The 23,970-nt window shown below is 31.9% G+C and overlaps 1 protein-coding gene across 3 annotated transcripts in view; it reads left to right on the top strand.

Moving 5' to 3' along the window:
• LOC114335764 (protein abrupt) overlaps nucleotides 1-23,970 on the top strand; it is a 200,097-nt gene that overhangs the window by 55,933 nt on the left and 120,194 nt on the right. For all 3 annotated transcript variants that reach the window (XM_028286057.2, XM_028286056.2, XM_028286058.2), the window contains exon 3: nucleotides 23,157-23,310. In XM_028286057.2, the coding sequence (XP_028141858.1) occupies nucleotides 23,157-23,310 (154 nt within the window). The remainder of the gene's footprint in view (nucleotides 1-23,156; nucleotides 23,311-23,970) is intronic.

Here is a 23,970-nt window from a genome sequence, read left to right as displayed (position 1 = left end):
ATCTTCAAATAGAGGTTAAGGGTTAACGTCAAGGTCATAAACTACTGCCGTACGGATGTAGTTTAGTTGAAACCAATAAGTTTTTTTTTAATTACGGGTTACAGTAATCCATTAATTTGTTTAGGTATAGATGATCCCAAACCCTTTTTTCAGTGCGTCATTCATTTTCACGTCATGTAGGATTTTAAGAATGTCGCCATAGAAAAAAGTGTTGTGTGATTTGGTAGAATGCGATCTTACTCTTTAAAAAACATGTCACGTATTTCTGCGCCATCTCAGCACCTGGTTAAATGGAAGGGTACTACAAATCTGGCCTCCACATAAGTGGTCTGTAGCTTCGACATGATAGGTGTGAAATTTTAAACGTTCTTGTTGTTGATTGGATAGGAAGGGTGCCATAATCTAGCCTCCATACTAGGTACATAGCCTCCATACGGTACTTCCAATCCAATATTTAATATTTTATTCAAGTGGACAATAAAGGTAAAACACAAACAACTTTTGTTTCTTACTTATTTATTTATAAAATATTGTGACATTTTACATAGAAATATGAGTATTCAATTTGGATTAAATAAATGTTTATACTTGTTGAACTTTTCCACCGTCTGCACACAACAGCTGAACGGAGCCATTAGACCTAACACCAAAACGCGAAATAAAATGTGTATTTTAAAACTGTTGAATAAACAGTACCTACAATCAGAAAATCTCTACCTTACAATCAGAAAAACTTACCTTTAAAAAGTTACTCGATTACAAAATATCAAAAAACACGACTGAATATCAGCTTTTTATGGTGACACAAACATATCACATAACCGACCATATAAAATAACTGAACGACAACGAACGAACGAACACGAACACTGAACACAGATTCACAGATAGTGCAAGACTTGTCAGAAGTCATGTTCCACCAATCACAATGCCGACATCAGCGCCTCTGACAAAATGGAAGGAAAATAAATACGATTACATATTTTTTATTAGAGTGCGCGGGGCATGAATGTCGCAAATGATTACATGACATTTTAGTTAAACCTGACAGTTGTCAGAATATTTTTATATAAACATCAATATTTATACAAATATTTGCCAAAATATTAATATTTTAAATATTTCAACGCAAAAATAAATAAAGTATGTACGCTTTAGATAGTAAGGTTTTTTTGACCTTACCATGATCAAATCTCTGTAATGTGTTTTTTGTGTGAGAGTCCTCTGTGCCTGTGTACGCTCTGAGCTTCGCTGGTGTCGTTCCTAGCGGTTATTAATTCAACTTTTACCGGTAATTTTTAAATTTATTATTTAATTGTCATCGCTTAATATTTACAACGCAAAAAAGTATGTAATTAAATTGTAATAGATTTTTTTAAGATTTTGCTAATCATTTTGACTTTCTATTGATAAAATATGAATTTCTTACTTCGGATACTTTCACAATTATCGTGTAGATGGCGCTAAGATTAATTTATAATTACATATTACGGAACATTAAAAAAACTTAAATTCAGTATTTAAGACGTAAGTATATTTAAGGTAAAAATATATACCACAGCTTTGACCAACTAATATTTTTTATAATTAATGTTTTTAATTTAATTTTAAATTAATCACTTTGATATTTATGTCAAATTTCCGGTAAACGTTTACAGACTTGCCACTACTGGCGCTCGCGAATTTGTAAATATCCCCTCTACGTACGAGCTCACAGCGTATACGCTGTGAGCTCGTAGGTAGAGGGGATAATAAAAAATTCGCGAGCGCCAGTAGTGACAAGTTTGTAAACCTTTACTGGAAATTTGCTTTTTGACGTTTTGCATTAAGAGTTGCATATTATAGCTTTTAAATATCTCACGAAAGTTGTTGTATTAAAGAGTGTCGAAATACTGGTTACAATAGTAACTGTGTATTCTACAACTTTCCTGTCGCTAAGCATAAGGTGATTCAACGACAAAAATGGATTGATGCAATTAGAAAAAAGTAAGTAAACACAATTTTAATTTTAAAACGGTAGAAAAATTTGAGCTAAAGGATCAGTTAGCACACTCTCGAATTTTGACGGTTTCAATTTTATAATCCAATCCTGAAACAAAATTTGAATGCGTGAAGATAACGACAATCACATCAAACGTAGGATGCCGTTAACTGTCATTCATAAGTTAATATTTAAGAAGTATTATACTATAAGTATATTAAATTATTATTCTTTTTTGCAGAATAAAGTTTTTCTAATATTAGTTGTCAGCATAAATGTCAAAACGATAAGCAAAATCCTAAAAAATAATCATAATGAATTATAAATTCTGTACTTACTGCTATTAATTATCTATTACAATCCAATTACTTCTTTAGGTTGTAAATATTACACGATAAGAATTAAATAATAAGTTTGAAACAACTGTTATTTGCTTTTCTACTGTCCTCTTTAAAATTCCGGCCGAAATAGGAACACTAGTCAACCGTTAGATGGCGATAGCAGCCATACCAGCGAAACTCACAGAGTATAGGCAACACTTTTTTCTTTTCAGAAAATTTCCGGTAAAAGTTATACTAGTAATCCTGTAGGTAGGTGGCGATACCAGCGAAGCTCGGAGCGGATTAGATGTCTTCAATGCTTCCACCACAACCGACACCATTAAATTTTTTTCCAAACGTCAAACAAAGTGTTTTCTACCAATAAAAAACTGCATAAGGAGTAGAAGATTTTTAAATCTTACATGGCATCCCTCTCTCTTCATAGTGGTATTTTGAAATTATTGAACATAGCCCTGAAGATGCTTTTATAAGCCGAAAGCGTTGAGCTGGGATTTATATAATTTTCACACTTCAAAAGTACGCTTTTCCATGTCTTTCAGTAGTCATATAAGTGTGTACAAAAAGTGTTTCAGTCTTTACATGAATTAATAAAATCAAAGAGGTACGTTTTTTCTGTCACTTCCACTTGCAATCCGTTAGAGAGAATTTGATGATCTCTGACGCACTGAAAAATTGGTTTGGGATGCTCTATACATCATTTACAATTTGGAACGGTCAAACCACGAAAAGGTCACATGTATTTTGTCCGATAGAACTTCCAATTGATTTGTTACCCTTTCATTAAACTCTCATGCAAAAATCAGACTGCCATTTATCACCTGTCATAATTCCTGTCATTTGACATGTTCTACGTGTTCCACTCTGAATAGCAGTCTGATTTTTGCATTAGAGTTTAATGAAAGGGTAACAAATCAATTGGAAGTTCTGTCGGACAAAATACATGTGACGTTTTCGTGGTATGACCGTTCCAAATTTTTAACCTGTTCCACAATTAAAACTTACCCTGTTCGAGTGTTCCCATATATCAAAGTTTGTCCGACTAGATACCCTTAAGCTATTAACAAATTTTCAGCTGGCTATTAATTAACTTTTTTTTATACGCAGGAACAATTTTGCAAAAGTTGTATCTTAGACAGATAATTATATTATATGTATTTATTATTGTTATGACGAATTTGATACCGTCGCGGTCGGTATTATCAGTTAGCAATTCAGTCCACGCGTTAAAATGGCATCATCGTTTCAATTTGTTGCCGCTTAACTTAAAACAGCGCGTATTCTGAGAGGAAAAACTATTGTGTTTAATATCCATGGCTCCCTTGTTCATCAACAACCTTTAACAAGGGTTAATAGTGTAGTGTAGTAAATTGAATGCAAACAGCACAAAATAGGAATACATGGAAAATACTGAGGGAGACCTATATCCAGCAGTGGATAGATCCAGATTGAATGATGATGATTAATAGTGTAGTGACTAGGTGATCCAGTATGACTGAACCAATCTGAACCAAAAAGATATGAAGAAAAACAACTTACGGAAATACCTTTCATAGAAACGTTCTTCCGAGAAAAGTTCATTCGATCTATTTAAACAAGGAGATTCCTACATTTGATTTAAATGCAGTAAGAGACAATAATTTTTCTCTCTTTGGCCGCGATAAGCTATGGAAGTTGCTTAAAAAAATAGGTTTTTCCTATGAAAATCGAAGAAGAAACCTATATTGAACGATACAGAAGGTTGGCGAAAGCCATATAGCGAACATTGTTTTATGGACTCTTTAAAAAATAATATCTAAAACTACATTTTAACAGGATACCATTTGTAATGAGGTGCCAGATGAAAACAATAAATTATAATCTAATTAATTTAAAAATACACTCGTTTAAGTGAAAAATGATTTAAAATAAAAGTGTATACCATTTTTATTCCAATGTACCGGGTGTCCCAATAAGAATGGCTCTCGGCCATATCTCAGGAACCGTTTATAGTAGAGCTTTGAAATAAAAAATTTTATAACAAAAGTTGCCTCAGGAAAAGCCTGGAAATTATTTTCATAATTGTGGTTCCACCGCTAAAGGGCGTAATTGAATATCAAAAATTAAAAAATCTAAATTTTACAAAATTTTCCTAATGAAGGGGCACTGGAAATCCGATTATTGTATTCTTCATCAAATTCTGCGCATATTTGATTTAACAAGTTTAACTCTACCTTTGCAAATAAGAGGTGGGGGTGAGTGGGAACCTTGTTATGAAAAAATGGCTGTAAGTCCGGTTCTGCTACATCAAATTTTGAAAACTGGGTCTTGTTGAAGACAGATCTTTTTCTTCAATGTAAGCGTGATAATTTTGAACCATCTTAATAAGTAATAAGCCAGCTGGAAGACGTTATTTAATTTTTTTCAGAAATCTTGTTTTCTTTGGAAAATATTAAATACAAGTATGCATTTTTAATCATACTTTATAAAATTAGATTAAATTAGCAATAGAATAGCGAAAACCGCATGTCGATACCTTTTTTCTATCTCAAGATATCTCGAGAAACGTGTAAATTTTATACATAACTGTTACTATCACCGGTAAACTAAGTTAATGAAAAGTAGTGTGCTGTGGAAAAAAACAAAATAACATTTTCCAGATGTCAACGTATAAAAATATAATTAATTAAAACAACAATATAAAGAGAAACAATACTATTAAAATTAAATATAACACAGAACAAAAAGAACTACTTAGTGACGACCTAAATATTCAAATTGTTGCCCATCATACACTACTCTAGAATACATTATCCAGAGAATACTAAACTTCATTCAAAGCATATCGAGAGCAGAAATTGAGACTGCTGTTCAATCTAGTCTTGAAAGAGTAAATGTTTGCAACGAAAATGATGGGCAAAAATTTGAACGTTTATGTCATCACTAAATAGTTGTTTTTATTTCTTTGTAATAGGGCTTTTCAACGCTTCTCATTTGTTTCGAGCCTCTGTCATATGCCGTATAATCCGTGTATAATATTAATATACGAGATATGAACGAGGCTCGAAACAAATGAGAAGCGTTGAAAAGACCTAATATACGTTGACAGCTGGAAAATGTTTCTTTGTTGTTTCCATAGCACACTATTTTTAATGAATTTCGTTTACCGGTGACAGTAACAGTTATGTTTTTAAATTTACACGTTTTGTAAGATATCTAGAGATAGAAAAAAGGTATTGACATGCGGTTTTCACTATTCTGTTGCTAATTTTGTCCAATTTTGTAATATGGTATTAAAAATGCATGTTTGTATTTAATATTTTCCAAGGAACACTAGATTTCTGAAAAAAATTAAATAACGCCTCCCAGCTGGCTTATTACTTATTAAGATGGTTCAAAATTATCACGCTTACATTGAAGAAAAAGATCTGTCTTCAATAAGACCCAGTTTTCAAAATTTGATGTAGCAGAATCGGACTTACAGCCATTTTTTCATAACAAGGTTCCCACTCACCCCCACCTCTTATTTGCAAAGGTAGAGTTAAACTTGTTAAATCAAATATGCGCAGAATTTGATGAAGAATACAATAATCTGATTTCCAGTGCCCCTTCATTAGGAAAATTTTGTAAAATTTAGATTTTTTTATTTTTGATATTCAATTACGCCCTCTAGCGGTGGACCCACAATTATGAAAATAATTTCCAGGCTTTTCCTGAGGCAACTTTTGTTATAAAATTTTTTATTTCAAAGCTCTACTATAAACGGTTCCTGAGATATGGCCGAGAGCCATTCTTATTGGGACACCCGGTACAATAATAGACGGAGAGGCAGCGCTGAAAAATCTCTTTGAATTTACTAAAGCTAGATTTTTCACAGTTGATTACTGTAAGTGTGTAGAGAAACATACTGCGGTCGGTCAAGCGAAACGTAGAACAGGGATTACTGAGAGGGTATCAAAGTTGCTTTCCTACTAAGGTAGTTATTTCCATTTACCAAGGCTGAAAATCAGTACACACATTCTAAATTAAATATAAATAAAAGTTATTATAGTCGGTCAACTGTATGACGGGACAGAGCCAGTCGGTCGGCTCCAATGGTCGATTGAGGAAATGAAGCATTTTGGCTCACAATTTTTTCGTCCAGCATGGATTTACTTGAAAATTTTCACAGAAGGTAGGGAATAGTCCAAGGATCATTTTCTATATCATGCCGCTATCATACGCTAAAACCCTGGGGGTGGTTGCCACCCCATCTCGGGGGTGGGAATTTTTTATTACATTTTAACCATGTAGTTCGATGGAAAAAGTGATTCTAAGAAAAAAATGTTTTTTACATTTTCTTCGTAAAACTAATATTTTTCGAGTTATTCGCGCTTGAAAATAACAGTTTTTTGACGAAAAAATCGACTTTTTTAGAGGGTTTTACGAGCTATAAAATTGTGTAAATTAAATTCCGTAAGATCGCTTAGTTTTTAATTGGGCCGGGTTTAAAGGGCTCGAATAAGGGGGTGTTTGCTGGCAAATAGAGGTTTTAAACAGCTATATCTGGCTAACTATTCACTGTAATGAAAATATATGTACAGGGTAATTTTAGTCATTACAAAAGCTACAATTTAGTGGTTTATAATTTTTTTCGTATCTTCAGTATTTTCGGAGATATTTTGAAGTAAAAGGTGAAAAATACCAAATGGTAAAAAAATAAACTTTTCTTTAAACTCCAATTTTTCCTAAATTAGGCATTTTAAATAGGTCAAACTCCTTGAATGTATTGGTAGTATAAATATAAAAGGAACTACAGAAAGGACAAGACCAATTTTGAATTTAGGAAGGTAGTTAGGGGGTTGTTTCCACTGATTTTTTCGTAGAAGAAAGCAGGTACCGACATTTTTTTGATGTCGCTTAATTTTCATGCTAGAAACTTTTTATTATTATTTTTTGAAAGGTCTAATTGTATACTTGAAAAAAGATTTTTTAAGTTTTCTTCGAAAAATGCAAATTGTTCCCATTATTTGGATTTCAATATTTCAAATTATGCATTTTACGAAAAAAGCTAACCTTTAACATGCCGTGTCTCGGTTTGTATTGGTCTTTAAGATATTATTGGAAAAGAATTTGGTTTGTGTTACTAAAAGATACAATTTTGATATCCACAGTTTTTTTAATTAAATACATATTTTTCGAAGTATTCTCAAAAAACCCTCTAAAAACTGTTATTTACAAGCGCGAATAACTCGAAAAATATTAGTTTTACGAAGAAAATGTAAAACATTTTTTTCTTAGAATCACCTCTTCCATCGAACTACATGGTTAAAATGTAATAAAAAATTCCCACCCCCGAGATGGGGTGGCAACCACCCCCAAGGTTTTAGCGTATAATAGCGGGGCATGATATAGAAAATGATCCTTGCACTATTCCCTACCTGCTGTGAAAATTTCAAGTAAATCCATGATGGACGAAAAAATTGCGAGCCAAAATGCTTCATTTTCTCAATCGACTATTGGGCCGACCGACCGGCTCTGCCCGTCATACAGCTGACCGACTATAATAACTTTTATTTATATTTAATTTAGAAAGTGTGTACTGATTTTCAGTTTTAGTAAATGGATTTAATTATCTTCGTAGGAAAGCAACTTTGATACCCTCTCAGAAACCCCTGTTCTACGTTTCGCTTGACCGACCGCAGTATGTTTCTCGACACACTCACAGTAATCAACTGTCAAAAATCTAGCTTTAGTAAATTCAAAGAGATTTTTCAGCGCTGCCTCTTGGTCTATAATGTTCCAATAAGTTTTCAATTAAATATCTTTTAGAAATGTTTTGGATATTTTTAAATATTTTGAATATTTTTATTAGGTTGAAAACTTTGACTTTGAAAAATGATTTCTTCGTGAATTATGAAGTTCTTATAATAAACTGTTTTCTTTATCACAATATCAAGGATAATAAAAATACGCAACTCTTCCTTCCCTATTTTTCGGCAACCATTTATCTGATAATTTTTAACTCCACCCTGTAACGCATATCTTTACTTGAGATTTCAGGCGATTACAAAATCCTCATTAGAAGAAATCCTAAATAGCTCTGTAGTGAAAAATAGGTACACACGTCGGACCGAAAGAAAACGAGTAACACCTGCCGTGTGTAACGTATCACCGGTTAAACTTTTTGACTTCTTTCTCTCACTCACACACAGATCTCCCAAATTAATTCGTATAAACAGTCAAAAAAATTGTAGGTACAATGATTGATATGATACCAGCGATAGATTGACGAGTTTACTGTTATTTGTTATTATTTCAAAGCAACTGGTTCAAATCATAGACGTATCGGGGATGTGGTAATACCAGGAAACAAAAATTAGCAATTTTTTTACTTTTCGATCAGTTTGGAGAGGTGGAGGGCTTCGCAGAGTATTTTTACCAAATTTTGGTATAATATTTTACCTTAAAAAAGTAGCCTGTAGCTATTTTTTAGCCCTTTTGGTGACCCTGGGTCTGAGATATACGGTTCTGAGATTTAAGGATCAAAAATAGTTCTTTTTACCCTATACTTGAAGAGCTGTATCTCTGAGCTCAGTGAACCGATCTCTGAGCGTACCAGCGCACAATGTCTCATTTTTCTTCTTGTAATGTCACAACTTTTTGATGAAATAATTGCAAAGCCGCAAAAGATACGTTTGCTTATATAAGTTAAGAAGAAGAAAAAGAAAACTTACTTGTCAAAATTTAACTAAACTATGAAAAAAATGTAGAAACTGGCAACTGAGAGAATTTTTAAATATGTACCTTTTAAATTGGAGGAACCTTTGGATCGAAAGGTCGTGAGTTCGAATCTCACCAGGGTCAGGTATTTTTCGTTTATTATAAATTAATAAATGAAGATAGTTTCTGTCCTTGTAGGATCGGTACTCACCGGAGGGACCACAGACGTTCGGATACAATTAGCGTCTCTTTGCAAAGACAATGACGTCGACTTTGCAAAGTAACAAGACACTTACTCAACACACACACTACACACGACACTAGGTACCTAACTGCAAAAATTCACCGTATCTACCATGCCGATGGCCATTAGTTGTCGAGGCATTAGCTAAATAAAAAAAATATAAAAAAAATTGAAGGAAGGGATACAAATAGGATGATGTCAGAAAAAATTGAGCGTACGTCGATAATTGATCGGATCTTCCGTCGCATGGCGACGTCAAAATCAATATACCCTGTTTTTAAACCAGGACTAAACTCAAAAGACAGTAGTTTCACACCCAAGAACGTAACTAGAAAAGCATCTACTTTTTTGGTTGATCTTGTCAGCCTTAAATGGTTGCCAGAAAATTATTAAAAAGTTGCCAAACTTGAATGGAGCTTCGTAGGCCACACTGCTAGACGAAAAGACCAACGTTGGAATGTAGCAATACAACACTGGAGACCTTACGAAAGTAAACGACCGAGAGGAAGATCACATATGAGGTGGGTTGGTGGTATTAAAAGAATAGCGGGAACAAATTGGAAATACGTTGCTGAGGATAGAGACCGATTGAAGGAGTTGGGAGAGGCCTATGTACAAAGAAAAAGAAGTCGGCCTTCTACGGTAATCCATAAAAATTATATTTTATAATACGTCGCTAAAGAGTTCTAAAAACAACTGTTTTTTTTTATTATAAAAGCAGACTAATCGAAAAATTAAAGAAATAACGCAAAAAACAAAAAAAATCGCCGATATAACTTAATTAACCCATAAAATGTCAATACTGTCAAACATTCGTAGTAGAGTTGCACAAGTTTGACTTGAATGTTTGAACTTGACTTGAGTTTGACTTAATTTCAAGTCAAACTCAAGTCAATCCTTCTGAAAAATATTTCAAGTCAAGTCAAACTAGTCAATCGTACAGGTTTGAAAATTCAAACTGTTTGTCAAACTAGTTTGAATGAGTTTGAAAAATAATTTATTTAGTAGATATACTTTTTTGTCGAGATAGACATGTTAGTTTCCAATTAAGATAAGAAAATACAATGAGTGCCACATAAAAGTCAAAATTTTCAATGTGTTTTAATTTGAAACTTTTAAATGTAGATATTTATTTTTTTCTAATCCTGAGAAAACTAATAAGTATTTTTGAAAAATTTAAACGAAGAATGAAAGATTGCGTTATTACCGAGGGTCGAAAGTCTCTTAGAATAAATAAAAAGTTTGTTTTGAATGAAATATTTGCAATTAATAACAACACTAAATTTTCCTTTTTATGTTAACCAATGTAACTTATTCAAGTAAGACTAGAGAAGTTTTCAGGGATGTTCGTCCCTCAGAAATAATGTAATCTTCCATGCTGCGTTTAATTTTTTTTTAATTCTTACTAGTTTTCTCGGGCTTTGAAAAAAATTAATACATTTAAAACACATTGAACATTTTGATAAGCGACATGTTACGCCTATGCCCTTAAGGGTTACAATAAAATAAGACTATTTGGTTTTTTAATGGATAGCTCAAAATAAAATTATTTGGAATTTTTATGACTTTCTTTTATTAAAAAAGGCATTTATTTATCTTAGGGCCAGTTCGAAAAAACGTGTGGTACCAAGCTGCTAGTTCACTCGAAAATATGTACCACAATACAAAAGTTAGTATTGCTGTATATTCGTTGGTATTTCTTTAAAATTCAAAACTAACCATAGGGTTATTAGACCTGTATCCCGCGTACCAAAAAAAGTTGATTAATAGCAAGCTGAAAATTTGTTAATAGCTTAACGGTGTCTAATAGTCGGACAAACTTTGATGTACGGGAACACTGGAACAGGGGAAGTTTTAATTGTGAAACAGTTTAAAAATTTGAAACGTCAGATTACGAAAACGACCCATGTATTTTGTCGGCCAGAACATCCAATTAATTTGTTACCCTTTCATTAAACTATCATGCATAAATCAGACTGCTATTACTAACCAACATGATTCCTGTCATTTGACATGTTCTTCGTGTTCCACTCATCAAAATGCCCAGTTGGTGATAAACACCAGTCTGATTTTTGCATGAGAGTTTAATGAAATGGTAACAAATCAATTGGAAGTTCTGTCCGACAAAATACATGGAACGTTTACGTAGTCTGACGTTCCAAATTTCAACCTGTTCCACAATTAAAACTTCTTCTGTTCCAGTGTTCCTATATATCAAAGTTTGTCTGACTAGACACCGTTAAGTTATTAACACATTTTCAGCTTGCTATTAATCAACTTTTTTTTGGTACGCGGGATCAAGGTCTATATTGTTTTATATCTACAATTTAAATTTTTTTCGGTTACAGGCTACAAATGTTGGGTTTAAATTTTAAAAAAATTAATGTATAAATATGCATTAAGCTTTCTTAATAATTATCCTAACTGGCGCGTTTATTGGGTTTTATTTGTCTGTCTGCGGTTTAAATATCGTATCAGCCAATACATTTCTATGTTTATTGAAATTTGTCAAAAAAAATTTTTTGGACCTTGTTGGGAGGGGGGGGGATTTCCCCTACCCCTCCCCCACCCCCCGTTGATCCGCCAGTGAACAAATAAAGGCGTAGGCGGTCTCATTTAAAATTGAAAATAAACACGTTGCGTAATATTCAAACTTTTCAAACTGTTTGAAGATGTTTGAATTCAAGTCAAACCTAAAGATATCGAAATCAAGTCAAGTCAAACTTTTTTATACAAAAAGTTTGATTTTCAAGTCAAGTCAAGTTTGTTGAGTAAAATCAACCTAGTTTGACTTGATGCTTGTCTAATTCGTAGTGCCATTTTCAATTTCATAATTTAGTGGAGTAAACTTGCATGCGGTTGGACCAATTAGTACAAGCAAGTATGTTTTGTGTAATAATCACAGATCCACAGACACACCTTCTATTATTATATAAATAATAAAAATCCTTGTTCTTCTAATTACATTCTTGGCAAACTCTTTTTAGACCAAATTGCCGAAACGAGAGTTTCGATAATTGTTATTCCCACTGTTAAGTCAAAAACTTTGATAGACGTTTTTTTATTACCTGAAAGTTTATATCTAAGTGGTCTGTATGATCCTGCGATCACGATTTTACGCATTTTTGATTGATCTGTTTCACATCGTGTGACGTGTGCACAATAGAAGGGAATTAAAATATAAATTGGATTATGTTTAGAAAATTTCGTGTTGTGGACTGGACTTTTAACTTTTACTTGGGTCATAACCTTGTTTAATAAATAATGCCGTTTTTGAGGAGAGAGATATGTAGGAAATTGACATGAAACGTAGAATATTTAATGTACAATATACATATTATAATAGTGATATACTATATCACTCATATCACAAATTTAGTATGAAAATTAACTTAATTAATCCCAGATCCTAGTTTCTACCAAAAACCTCAACATTTTTAGGGAACTTTTCCTACAAAATGGATATTCTGAGCAGTTAATTTCAAAAATCCTCTTTAACACTATGGATAATATCACTAACGCAACAATTACGGGTAATAATAAATATTAGTAATGATAATAAGAAAGAACATATTTCCTGAAATGGTGAATGCAAAAATAAGATATCAAGAGAAAACCCAATTCATTTAACTTCAACAACTCGCAGCAGGACCTCTTGCAGTTGCAAGATATTGTTCACTTACATAACAGGGATTACAAACAAAATAACAGATTCAACAGAATTCAGAAACAACATATGTGATCTACAGCATCGCTTGTGCACATTGTGGGTCACATTGCATTGGCGAAACTAACAAATAACTTAAAGGCCGAATTACATCTCACAAGAGAGATTGCAAGTTACATCCAAAGAGATGTGCATTAACTAGCAATGTAGCAAACCAAAAACATACTATGGATTGGGAATCAACTACAAATTTATCTATAGAACGTAACTCTATAAAAAGGTAGTTTCTAGAAATGACATATATAGCTCAAACTCCATTGAGCATGAAAAAAGAATAGATATACAGCACCTTAGTGCCATTTACTCTAATTTACTTTCTAAGGACAAACCACCTAGGAACTAACAAATTATAACGTCCTGATCCTCGTTGAATTTTATTTGTGGAAAGCCTTTATGTAAGCCCTACGAAACAGAGCAGCATTGGTATATTGTGTTCCCTCACTTTTTCTATTATCTGCCTGATGTTCAACATCTGCTCACGCGTTCCTTTTCCTAGTACGAATCCCCATTGTTCTTCGGCTCTGGAAGTAGACAGTTCTTTAGCCGTTAATTGATTATTTGTATATGTAACAGGAACAGGATTTTGCTTGCTTGTTTGAGAAATAAGGGCAATGGTTCTGTAATTTCTGCATATGGTTAGTGATCTTCTTTTATAGAAAGGGATAAAGGTTGGATAAAGGAACCTGGACATTAAAACAGTATGACGTCAAAAAATTTAGTTCATTCGAAATGTGTATGTATTGTCGAATGTTAAGAATAAGCTGGATCAGCAGAACTTCTAATAAAGGAGTATTGAAAATAATGAACATAGATCCTCATCTGATCAATACTATCAAAATTAGAAAAGCGTCATGTCTAGGACACATAATGCGCCATAGGGAATTTGAGCAGTTCCAGTTTTTTTTTTCTTTGGATTGTATGACTACGGGCCCTTCAAGGCTCATTCGCCGATTCACCAATTTTGCTCATTTATTTTACAAAATATTTTCCTATACTTATCTACTTAACATTTTCTATCCTACTTATTCTACATACTTTATAAGGGATGACCACTGGTCAGTGGGAATACCACATCAGGCAAAAACACAGGTTTACTCATTATTATTATAAAACCCTGTATACTAAAATTAAAAATTTAGCTATACTAATGATTCTTAACAATAGTAGAGTATATTAAAAATTATTTGAACGTAAGTAGAGTTTTAGATGTCAAACTACTACAATTCTACAGGGTGTGAATGTTGCTACGAAATTAATAAAAAAACGTAATTATCTTTTAAAATACCCTGTATAATATTACAAAACCTTATGTTTTAAGAAAGAAGACATCGAAGAGAATCCAAAAATGTAAAAATATACAGGGTGTCCCATTTAAAAAACGAAGTTATAAGCAACTTCCGGTATAACCGCAAGTTGCAAAGAGATGAAAATATTTTCATTTAATAGAACATTCTTCAAAACCCCTTTATTCCAATTTTCATGATTCTGTTGCCTTTAGTTCTCGAGATATTTCTAATAGGCCAGTTATCTGCCTCACCCTATATGTTAAATTTATTGGGTGTGTTATATTTTTACAACTGTATAATTTACTTATAAACATATTTATATTTATTTGTATTAGAGGGCAATTTAAAATCATATGTTTAGCATCACATATTTCTCCACATTGACAATATGTCAATATGGATTGTCAGTATGATTGTCTCTTAAATGAATTTTATGTAGATATGTTGGAATCAATGCATGGTTAAATCTTAACCGGCATATTTGTCTCACTGCGTATTTTGGAAGAGTTGTCATTGCAAACCATGGTTTCGATGGTATTGTACATTGAATTTCTTTATAGTACATACCTTTTTAATTTCCTCAAATTCTTTGCTCCAGATTATTTTATATATATTAGTGCTCATATTTTTAATTTCTTCAAGTGTACATTTGTAGTCAATATATGTCCCTTCTTTTAGAGTTTGCTTAGCTAAGGAATCCACGAGTTCATTACCCATAATTCCGCTGTGTCCTTTGACCCACAATAACCGTATTTTTTTGTTAAATCTGTATTTAATTTGTTAATATTTTTGATTATTTTCAAAATAATATAATTTGCTTTGGAAGTTATCTTCAGGTGCTTTATTTTTGACAAAGCGCTTTTACTGTCACTTATTATAACAATTTCTGAATTTGTGATAATATGTTGACAATACTTCAAGGCTTCTAGTATACCTATTAACTCTGCCAAATATATGTTTGTGTTTATATTTAATTTTACCATTTTTTTATACTTAACTTGTGGATCATATATTGCACAGGCTGTTCTCTCCTTGTTTTTTGATGCGTCGGTGTAAATTTGAAAAGGCAAGATCGAAAGTAAAAGGGGTATAAGAAGAAAGAAAAAATAAATCTTGGCTGCGAAAATCAGAGATTGGATCAACTTAACAGGAAATGACTTAATTCATCAAACCCAGAACGAAGAGAAATTTGCCATATTGACCTTCAACCTCAATAGAGAAGGCATTTAGGAGGAGGAGGAGGATAATGGTTTATTTGTACCAAGCATCAGAGTATTCACCTTTGATCATTATCATGTTACAAGATGGAAATGCCAAAGTAGGAGAATCAGGGGAAAGTACCGTAAAAGATGAATGGTAGGATATCGTCCCTTAGCTTACAACACCGCATAAGTCATTTTTACCAACTTTACAGGAGACGAAAAAAACTACTTTTTGAAACACCGCCAAGTTAAAAAAAATACCGTTAGTAAACACCGCTTAAGTTATTCTATTATCATTTCTTTCTATATTAATATGCGTAAATGAATAAACATTACTTTATTATATAGCTTACCTCTTAATCTTCTATAAAAACTTCTTGAATACTAGACTTTTCAGCAGTAAAACTCACGTACAAAAATAATAATCACAGAGCGACTTGTGCGGTGTTGACCATGATACAAGTGTTGACGACTTGCGCGGTGTCACTACTTTTTGAATTACGGCATCTGATTGACTGAAATCTAAATCATGTGACAAATGGTTAGATGCGCAATGAGCAGACCTATCCAACGGTATGTATATGGCAAAACCGTTAATTTTCGACTTGAGCGGTGTTGCAAACTAAGGGACGATATGAAAAAAGGCAGTACCAAGAAAAGAAGGGAAAATAAGACTTCATAAAACATAAGGTTCAAAAATCAGTAATGTTATTAAGAGGATCGGTACGTATTTTCGGCTGCAATGCTATTCAAATGGGGATTCATTTTTTTCGAATCCTGAGAAAACTAATAAGTATTTTTGAAAAATTTAAACGCAGAATGAAAGATTACGTTATTAGCGAGGGCCGAAAGTCCCTGAGAACTTCTATAATGTTTATTTTAATAAGTTACAGGGGTGAAAAACTAAGAGAAAATTTAGTGTGATTTTTAATTTCAAATATCTCATTCAAAATAAACTTTTTATTTATTCTAAGGGACTTTCGGCCCTCGGTAATAATTTAGTCTTTCATTCTGCGTTTAAATTTTTCAAAAATATTTATTGGTTTTTTCAGGATTCGAAAAAAATAAACATAATGCCGTGGTAATATTTTCCAAATCTATCTTTGTCTTACAACGCACTCAGCCGAATATAATATTGTCAGCATATATTGTCAGTCAGACACTGACAATCAGTGACAATTTTAAATATTTGACATTGCATCGGGATATTTTGAGTTATTGATTAAATATTATTGATAAATAATTGATATTTGATAAATAATTTATTTAAGACGCGAACTTAATAAAAAGTTATTTATTGTGTATTATTTGTGGAAGATCCAAGCAGAGAATACATCAGCATAATATATTCTGTGATCCAAATATTTTGTTGTTAAAGGTGTTCAAAATTGTAAGCGTTCCATAACAATATATTATTAAAAAATCACTTTAACACTTTTCCTCTTTTCTCGATTGAGTATTAGTTTTTGTTGTACAAATAAATTATTACAATCAGTGAATACATAATTAGTGAAAAAATTATCACATTTATTAACTGAATTAATAATTTGCAATTATAAAAATAACAGTTATCCAAGAACATTCAAAAGCTATCTCTTTAAATTAATGATGACATTTTCAAGTAGAATGACATTCTAGTAATGTTTACATATCAATACCAGTGTGAATTTTACTACACGTAATTTGCCGTGTAAAGACAGAAAAAGTAGGGATTCACGTAAAATATTTGCGAAATATGTACCCATAGCCTTAAAGTAATGTGATGAAGATGAAAATATGAAGATCCATACATTTTAAACAGATAAAACCCAGAAACTCCAAGAGAGAAAACAAGCAATAGGAGAGGAAATCCATAAAAAATACAGCAAAAACTCCCCAACAATCACAAAACTGCAGCCGAAAAAAGAAGTTTGTCCTGTTAAAATGGTTTAGAAATTTGTTCGCTCCAAAAAAACCTGTGTCTTTTGACCTACACTGTAGACTGTGCAAAGTAATGAGAATTGAGAAGCGTCACATGGTGTATGGATTTAAAAAAAAACACCGAATGTAATGACATTATGCGTATCTTAAGAGAACTGAAACATAATTTATGACATACAATATTTCAAATTCCGTGTAGGAAGATGGCCATTACTCACGGCGTATTTATTTATAAGTATTTATTCAAGAAACTATAAATCAATTTAATGTCACTTTTTGGCTATTTTCTGTGATTAAGTGGAGGATCCTGTATCAATAATCAGCGGAATTATGCTTTGAGTGTAGCCGCTTTAAAAACAAAGTTATTAAAAAGTTCAATAGATGTCATTAGTAATTCAATAACGGTTAAACGTGATGTAGAAAGAAATAAAAGAATTTCTCAACTAATTATTGTTTCCAGACTATCTTTATCTCCAAATTAAAAAATAACGTTTATTTAACACTTCTGCTTCTAGAGCTAATAAAGATCCTATAAGGCCTTTATTGTGAATATCAAGAATTTGAAAATGTTCATTAAAAAACTAATATTATAATCTAGAAGGTGAAGTGCCTACGTAGAATCTGTTTTTCTATTGCTGAAAGCCTTTTGTGTTCTGCTATCCGTTTGTTAAAGGTTCTGCTAGTTTGACCGATGTAAGTTGTTGGACAGTCAAATAGTCAATACATCGGTCAAACTGGCAGAACCTTTGATAAACGTATAGCAGAACATAAAGGGGCTTTCCGTAATAGAAACATATATTCTACGTACGCACCTCACCTTCTAGATTATAGATCATAATCATCATCTTGAGAAAATAAATCAATTTAATGTCACTTTTTGGCTATTTTCTGTGATTAAGTGGAGGATCCTGTATCAATAATCAGTGGAATTATGCTTTGAGTTTAACCGTTTTAAAAACAAATTTACTCGTATTAAAAAGTTCAATAGATGTCATTTAGTACTTCAATAACAGTTAACAGTGTGGTAGATAGAAATAAAAGAATTTCTGAACTTAATTATTCTTTTTTAAAATCTTCTGGAAATTCTGAAATTCAAGAATACTCTTCTTAACAATCTTCTTCTGGAATCATATTTTTTATTAAATATTTCTTAGGAAATAAACTACAAATGATTATAAAAAAAAACCTTTAACGCTTCAACTTCCAGAGTTGAAATACGTTTTTAAAATTCATGTTTTAATTAAAAAATATATATGAATGAATTGAAAAGAAAAGTGTGTAGCATGTATGTACATACAAGCTGAACGCTTTCGGCTTACAAAGCCATCTTCAGAAAAATAATATACTTAAATCAATGTTTTTTCACCATTCTTTTTCAGGTATTTTAAATTTTATTTTCAAATTAAATATTCGAGTCATTGAAATCCGTTGAATAGAAGACTTTAGGGATTTTTTGAAACAACTGTACACTTTTTAAGCTAATAAACAAATGGGATAACTTTTTCAATTTTTGATTAACATTTTTTTTCTAAACTTATATTAAAAGTTCAGCGAAAGGCGCGTAAGAAAAAACATTAAGATTTGGTTAATTAGTTCCGAAGTTATGATCGATCAAAATTTTACCAGCATTTACAACAATAATGCGAAGGTTTGACGTCTGTTTTTTAAACAAATACATTGGTTGTGGCAAGTATTTAGCACATACAGGGTGAGTCATGAGGAACTGTACATACTCCTACCTTGTATAGAGGCCCCTATGGGGAATAACAAATGACCATTAAAAAGTGTCTGCTCCCATTGTTTAATAATATACAGGGCGAGTTTCGCATTTTGACAGAAATTTATATTCGTCATAATTTTTGAACGGTCAGATCGATGCGTCTCTTATTTTGGTCAATTGTTACACTATTACCACCTAATCAACTGATTTATTCAAACTAGAAAAAATCAGGTCCGGCTTTAAAAAATTAGTTCGTGGGGTCGTAGAAAATATTTCACCCTGTATACGCTTTTTGAAAACTCTAATATTAATTTTACAAATTAGACAAATAGGCAATTAAAATGACATATATATTTTTTTCCCACACGATTACTTAATTTTTTATTAAAAAATAAAATTTGTCAGAATCGCAATTTTACCATAAAAATAAAAAAAACGTTTTTCTTAAAATTAAGTTCCACCATTTTTTTTTTTTTCTATAACACGTCTAGATCTAAAACTCCCCATAACACTTCTCTTTGGACTCTATAGTTTAACATAGACGTGATCAAATAGATAAATTTTAAATTTTTTCACTTAATTTTTGCGATTTAACTTTGCAATTCACGAAGCTGCACCTATTATTTTTAAAAATTCATAACTTTTACGAGAAGAAGACTGAAAGTCTACAATAATTGTCATAGTATTCACAATGGTAAGAGATATGTGCTGTAAAAATTTCAGAAAAATTTTTTTTAAATGGAACGTTGTAGCGAGTTAAACCGTGATTTCATCTTTTTTTTTTTCATTATTCGGTTAAAATTCCGATTTTGACAAATTTGATTTTTTAATAAAAATATTAAGTAATCGTGTGGGGAAAAAAATAAATATGCCATTTTAATTGCCTATTTGTCTAATTTGTAAAATTCATATTAGAGTTTTCAAAAAGCGTATACAGGGTGAAATTTTTTCTAAGACCAAAACGAAATAATTTTTTAAATTCGGGCCAGATTTTTTTCTAGTTTGAATAAATCAGTTGATTGGGTTGTAACATAAATTAAATATTTGTTCAAAAAAAATTAACTTTTGTAATAAAAGTAAATTTTTTTAAATCTATGGTTCACTTTACCAAACTTTTAATTATTATGCATAGTCAAATTTGATTTTTTTATAAAAAATTAAGTAATCATTTGGGAAAAAATAAATAAGCCATTTTAATTGCCTATTTGTCTAATTTGTAAAATTCATATTAGAATTTTCAAAAAGCGTATACAGGGTGAAATTTTTTCTAAGGCCCAAACGAACTAATTTTATAAAGCCGGACCTGATTTTTTTCTAGTTTGAATAAATCAGTTGATTGGGTGGTAACATAAATCAAATATTTGTTAAAAAAAATTAATTTTTGTAATAAAAGTTCATTTTTTCAAATGTTTACTTTAGCAAACTTTTAATTAATAGTCAAATTTGATTTTTTTATAAAAATTAAGTAATCGTGTGGGGAAAAAATAAATATGCCATTTTAATTGCCTATTTGTCTAATTTGTAAAATTCATATTAGAATTTTCAAAAAGCGTATACAGGGTGAAATATTTTCTAAGACCCAATCGAACTAATTTTTTAAAGCCGGACCTGATTTTTTTCTAGTTTGAATAAATCAGTTGATTGGATGGTAACATAAATCAAATATTTGTTAAAAAAAATTAATTTTTGTAATAAAAGTTCATTTTTTTAAATCTATGGTTTACTTTAGCAAACTTTTAATTAATAGTCAAATTTGATTTTTTTATAAAAAATTAAGTAATCGTGTGGGGAAAAAAATAAATATGCCATTTTAATTGCCTACTTGTCTAATTTGTAAAATTCATATTAGAATTTTCAAAAAGCGTATACAGGGTGAAATTTTTTCTAAGACCCAAACGAACTAATTTTTTAAAGCCGGACCTGATTTTTTTCTAGTTTGAATAAATCAGTTGATTGAATGGTAACATAAATCAAATATTTGTTAAAAAAAATTAATTTTTGTAATAAAAGTTCATTTTTTTAAATCTATGGTTTACTTTAGCAAACTTTTAATTAATAGTCAAATTTGATTTCTTAATAAAAAATTAAGTAATCGTGTGGGGAAAAAATAAATATGCTATTTTAATTGCCTATTCGTCTAATTTGTAAAATTCGTATTAGAGTTTTCAAAAAGCTTATACAGGATGAAATATTTTGTAAGACCCAAACGAACTAATTTTTTAAAGCCGGACCTGATTTTTTTCTAGTTTGAATAAATCAGTTGATTAGGTGGTAATAGTGTAACGATTGACCAAAATAAGAGACACATCGACCTGACCGTTTAAAAATTATGACGAATATAAATTTCTGTCAAAATGCGAAACTCGCCCTGTATATTACTAAACAAGGGGAGCAGACACTTTTTAATGGTCATTTGTTTTTCCCCATAGGAGCCTCTATACGAGGTAGGATTATGTACAGTTCCTCATGACTCACCCTGTATAAATTTTCACCTTTTTTCTTTTGTACATCCTATCAAAAATGAATCCTCCTTCTTCTTCTTATACTTGTTGTAGATCTGACCATCTGTTAATTCCGACGTTGAAGTATTTCTTGAGAGGTAGACTGCCAGCTATCTCTCCATCTTTTTGGTGGTCTCCCTGGTGGACGCTTGCCTGCTGGTTTTCCTTCTAGAGCAATTCTTGGTAGTCTGTGCTCCTCCATTCTTTTTACATGACTGAACCATTTTCTTCGTCTTTGCCTGCCCCATCTGACTGCATCTTGCACGCCACATTGTTCCCTGATGATGTTCTTTCGTATTCTATCTCTTCTTGTCTTCCCACATTGTTCCCTGATGATGTTGTTTCGTATTCTATCTCTTCTTGTCTTCCCTGCTATTGCTCTTAGTGTCTTCATTTCTGCTGTTCGTAGCATACTTTTGATTTTATTGGTGTCTTCTCTTGATTCAATGCCATAGGTCATAACAGGTCTGATGCAAGTTTTATAAATTCTAACTTTGCTGTCCATTCTCATATATGGGTTATTCCAGACCACATCTCTCAAACATCCGGACAAGACAGCAGCCTTGTTAATTTGTCCTCTTAGGTCTCTGGCTGGGTCATGATATATTGATAACTCTACACCTAGATATGTATTTGAACTGGTTTAGCTGTTCTATTGGTTTTCCCTCTACCACTAGCTTCTAGCTTGCATCTAATTGGGTCTTTCGCAATGGTAATGCATTTTGTTTTCTGCGTGAATATGTTCATGTTGAGTCGTCGACATGCTTGATATAATCGATAAAGTTGTCTTTGTAGGTCATCCTCGTCCTCTGCAATTAGGGCTGCATCATCCGCTTAGCACACTATACTGATTCTACTGTGGCCGAGTCTGTATCCTAGTTGTAGTGATTCCACATCTTCTATTATTTCATCCATTAGCATATTTAATAGAAATGGACTGAGGCTGTCTCTCTGCCTGATTCCTCCTGGTGTTGGTATGTTGGCCGTAGTGGTGTCGTTTGTTTTAATTTTTGTCGTGTTGTTATTGTTCATTTGTTTTATGAGTTTAACAATGTTTGCCGATATCCTTTTTTGCTTAATTTTCTTTATTAAATCGCTAAGTCTGACTGTCAAATGCTTTCGTTAGGTCTACGAAGCAAATATATGCAGGTTTGTTATATTCTATCGACTTCTCTGTCACTTGTTTCATGACAAATATTGCGTCCGTCGTCGACCTATCTTTCCTGAATCATTGCTGTTCTTCTCTGTTCTTTATCTGTGATTCCAATTTATCCTTGAGTATGCCTGAATGAAATTGAAAATGAAATGTATTGAAAAATGAATCCATGCGTTCAAAATATACCCTTAAAAATTTCAATTATCTTAGCTTCTAGTGGACCAGCTTTAATATTCTTTTAATTGGGTTCCCGATTTAAAACTTTCAAATTTGATCTTTGACTATTTTTTAATGGTATAATATGTATAAGATGAACAAATAAAACTTATATTATGCGCATCAGTTTTTTTTAGGAAACCGTCATCAAGCGATTAATAGTAATATTTAATCATTGTTTCAGGTTTATGTATAACGGCGAAGTACACATAGGCCAAGAACGGCTGTCGGATTTTATAAAGACTGCACAAATGTTACAAGTCAGGGGACTGGCTGACGTAGCACCTGGAAATGCCGGCCAAAGACTGACAACGGCTCCCGATGACAAGATTTCTCCGGTAAGTTTTTTTTTTTGCATGGGCTGTCGCCACTCAGCCAGTCACAACAAGTATATTTCAAAATCTACATACATTTCAAAAATATAAAACAAAACAAAAATAAGAAAGATAAGGAAACGTTACCGTAAAGGTGGTTGTTAATATTACAATTATTATATTCAGGAGTTAAGGTAGGAATAAGACAGGGTCACTTGCTTCTTCTCGTCTAGGGACCCTTCAAGACATTTCGTTTAGACATAACTAGACTAGGTCGCGGATAGGAGGTAAATACATATGGGATAAAACAAAGGTAAATAATCATTTGTGGATAATGCTTAAAGGTTGATTTTACTTTTACAAATAAATTCCATTAAACAGTCATATATTGTTTTCCTATTTAGAGAAAGTAGGTAACATAAATTATAAGGTGGAAATATATTATATTTTAATAAATTTTCAATTAGTTTATTAGTTTGTTGAGTATACTTTGAGCACTCAACTCCGGTAAGTTAAATACTAATTTATTTTTTAAGGGGGCCCGACGCACCAATTGAATGGACACCGCGCTGTCCATATTTTAATCCAACGGATTTTTGCTTTTGGGGATTTATGAAAGATTATGTTTACATGTTTACATGTTAACATGTTTTCTTTTTCCAGTTAAAAGTTAATAACTTAACA

Source organism: Diabrotica virgifera, chromosome 6 (genome assembly GCF_917563875.1).
Source record: "Diabrotica virgifera virgifera chromosome 6, PGI_DIABVI_V3a".
NCBI lineage: Eukaryota > Metazoa > Arthropoda > Insecta > Coleoptera > Chrysomelidae > Diabrotica > Diabrotica virgifera.
Note: the sequence above shows the minus strand (reverse complement) of the source record. Positions and strands in the feature narration are given on the sequence as shown.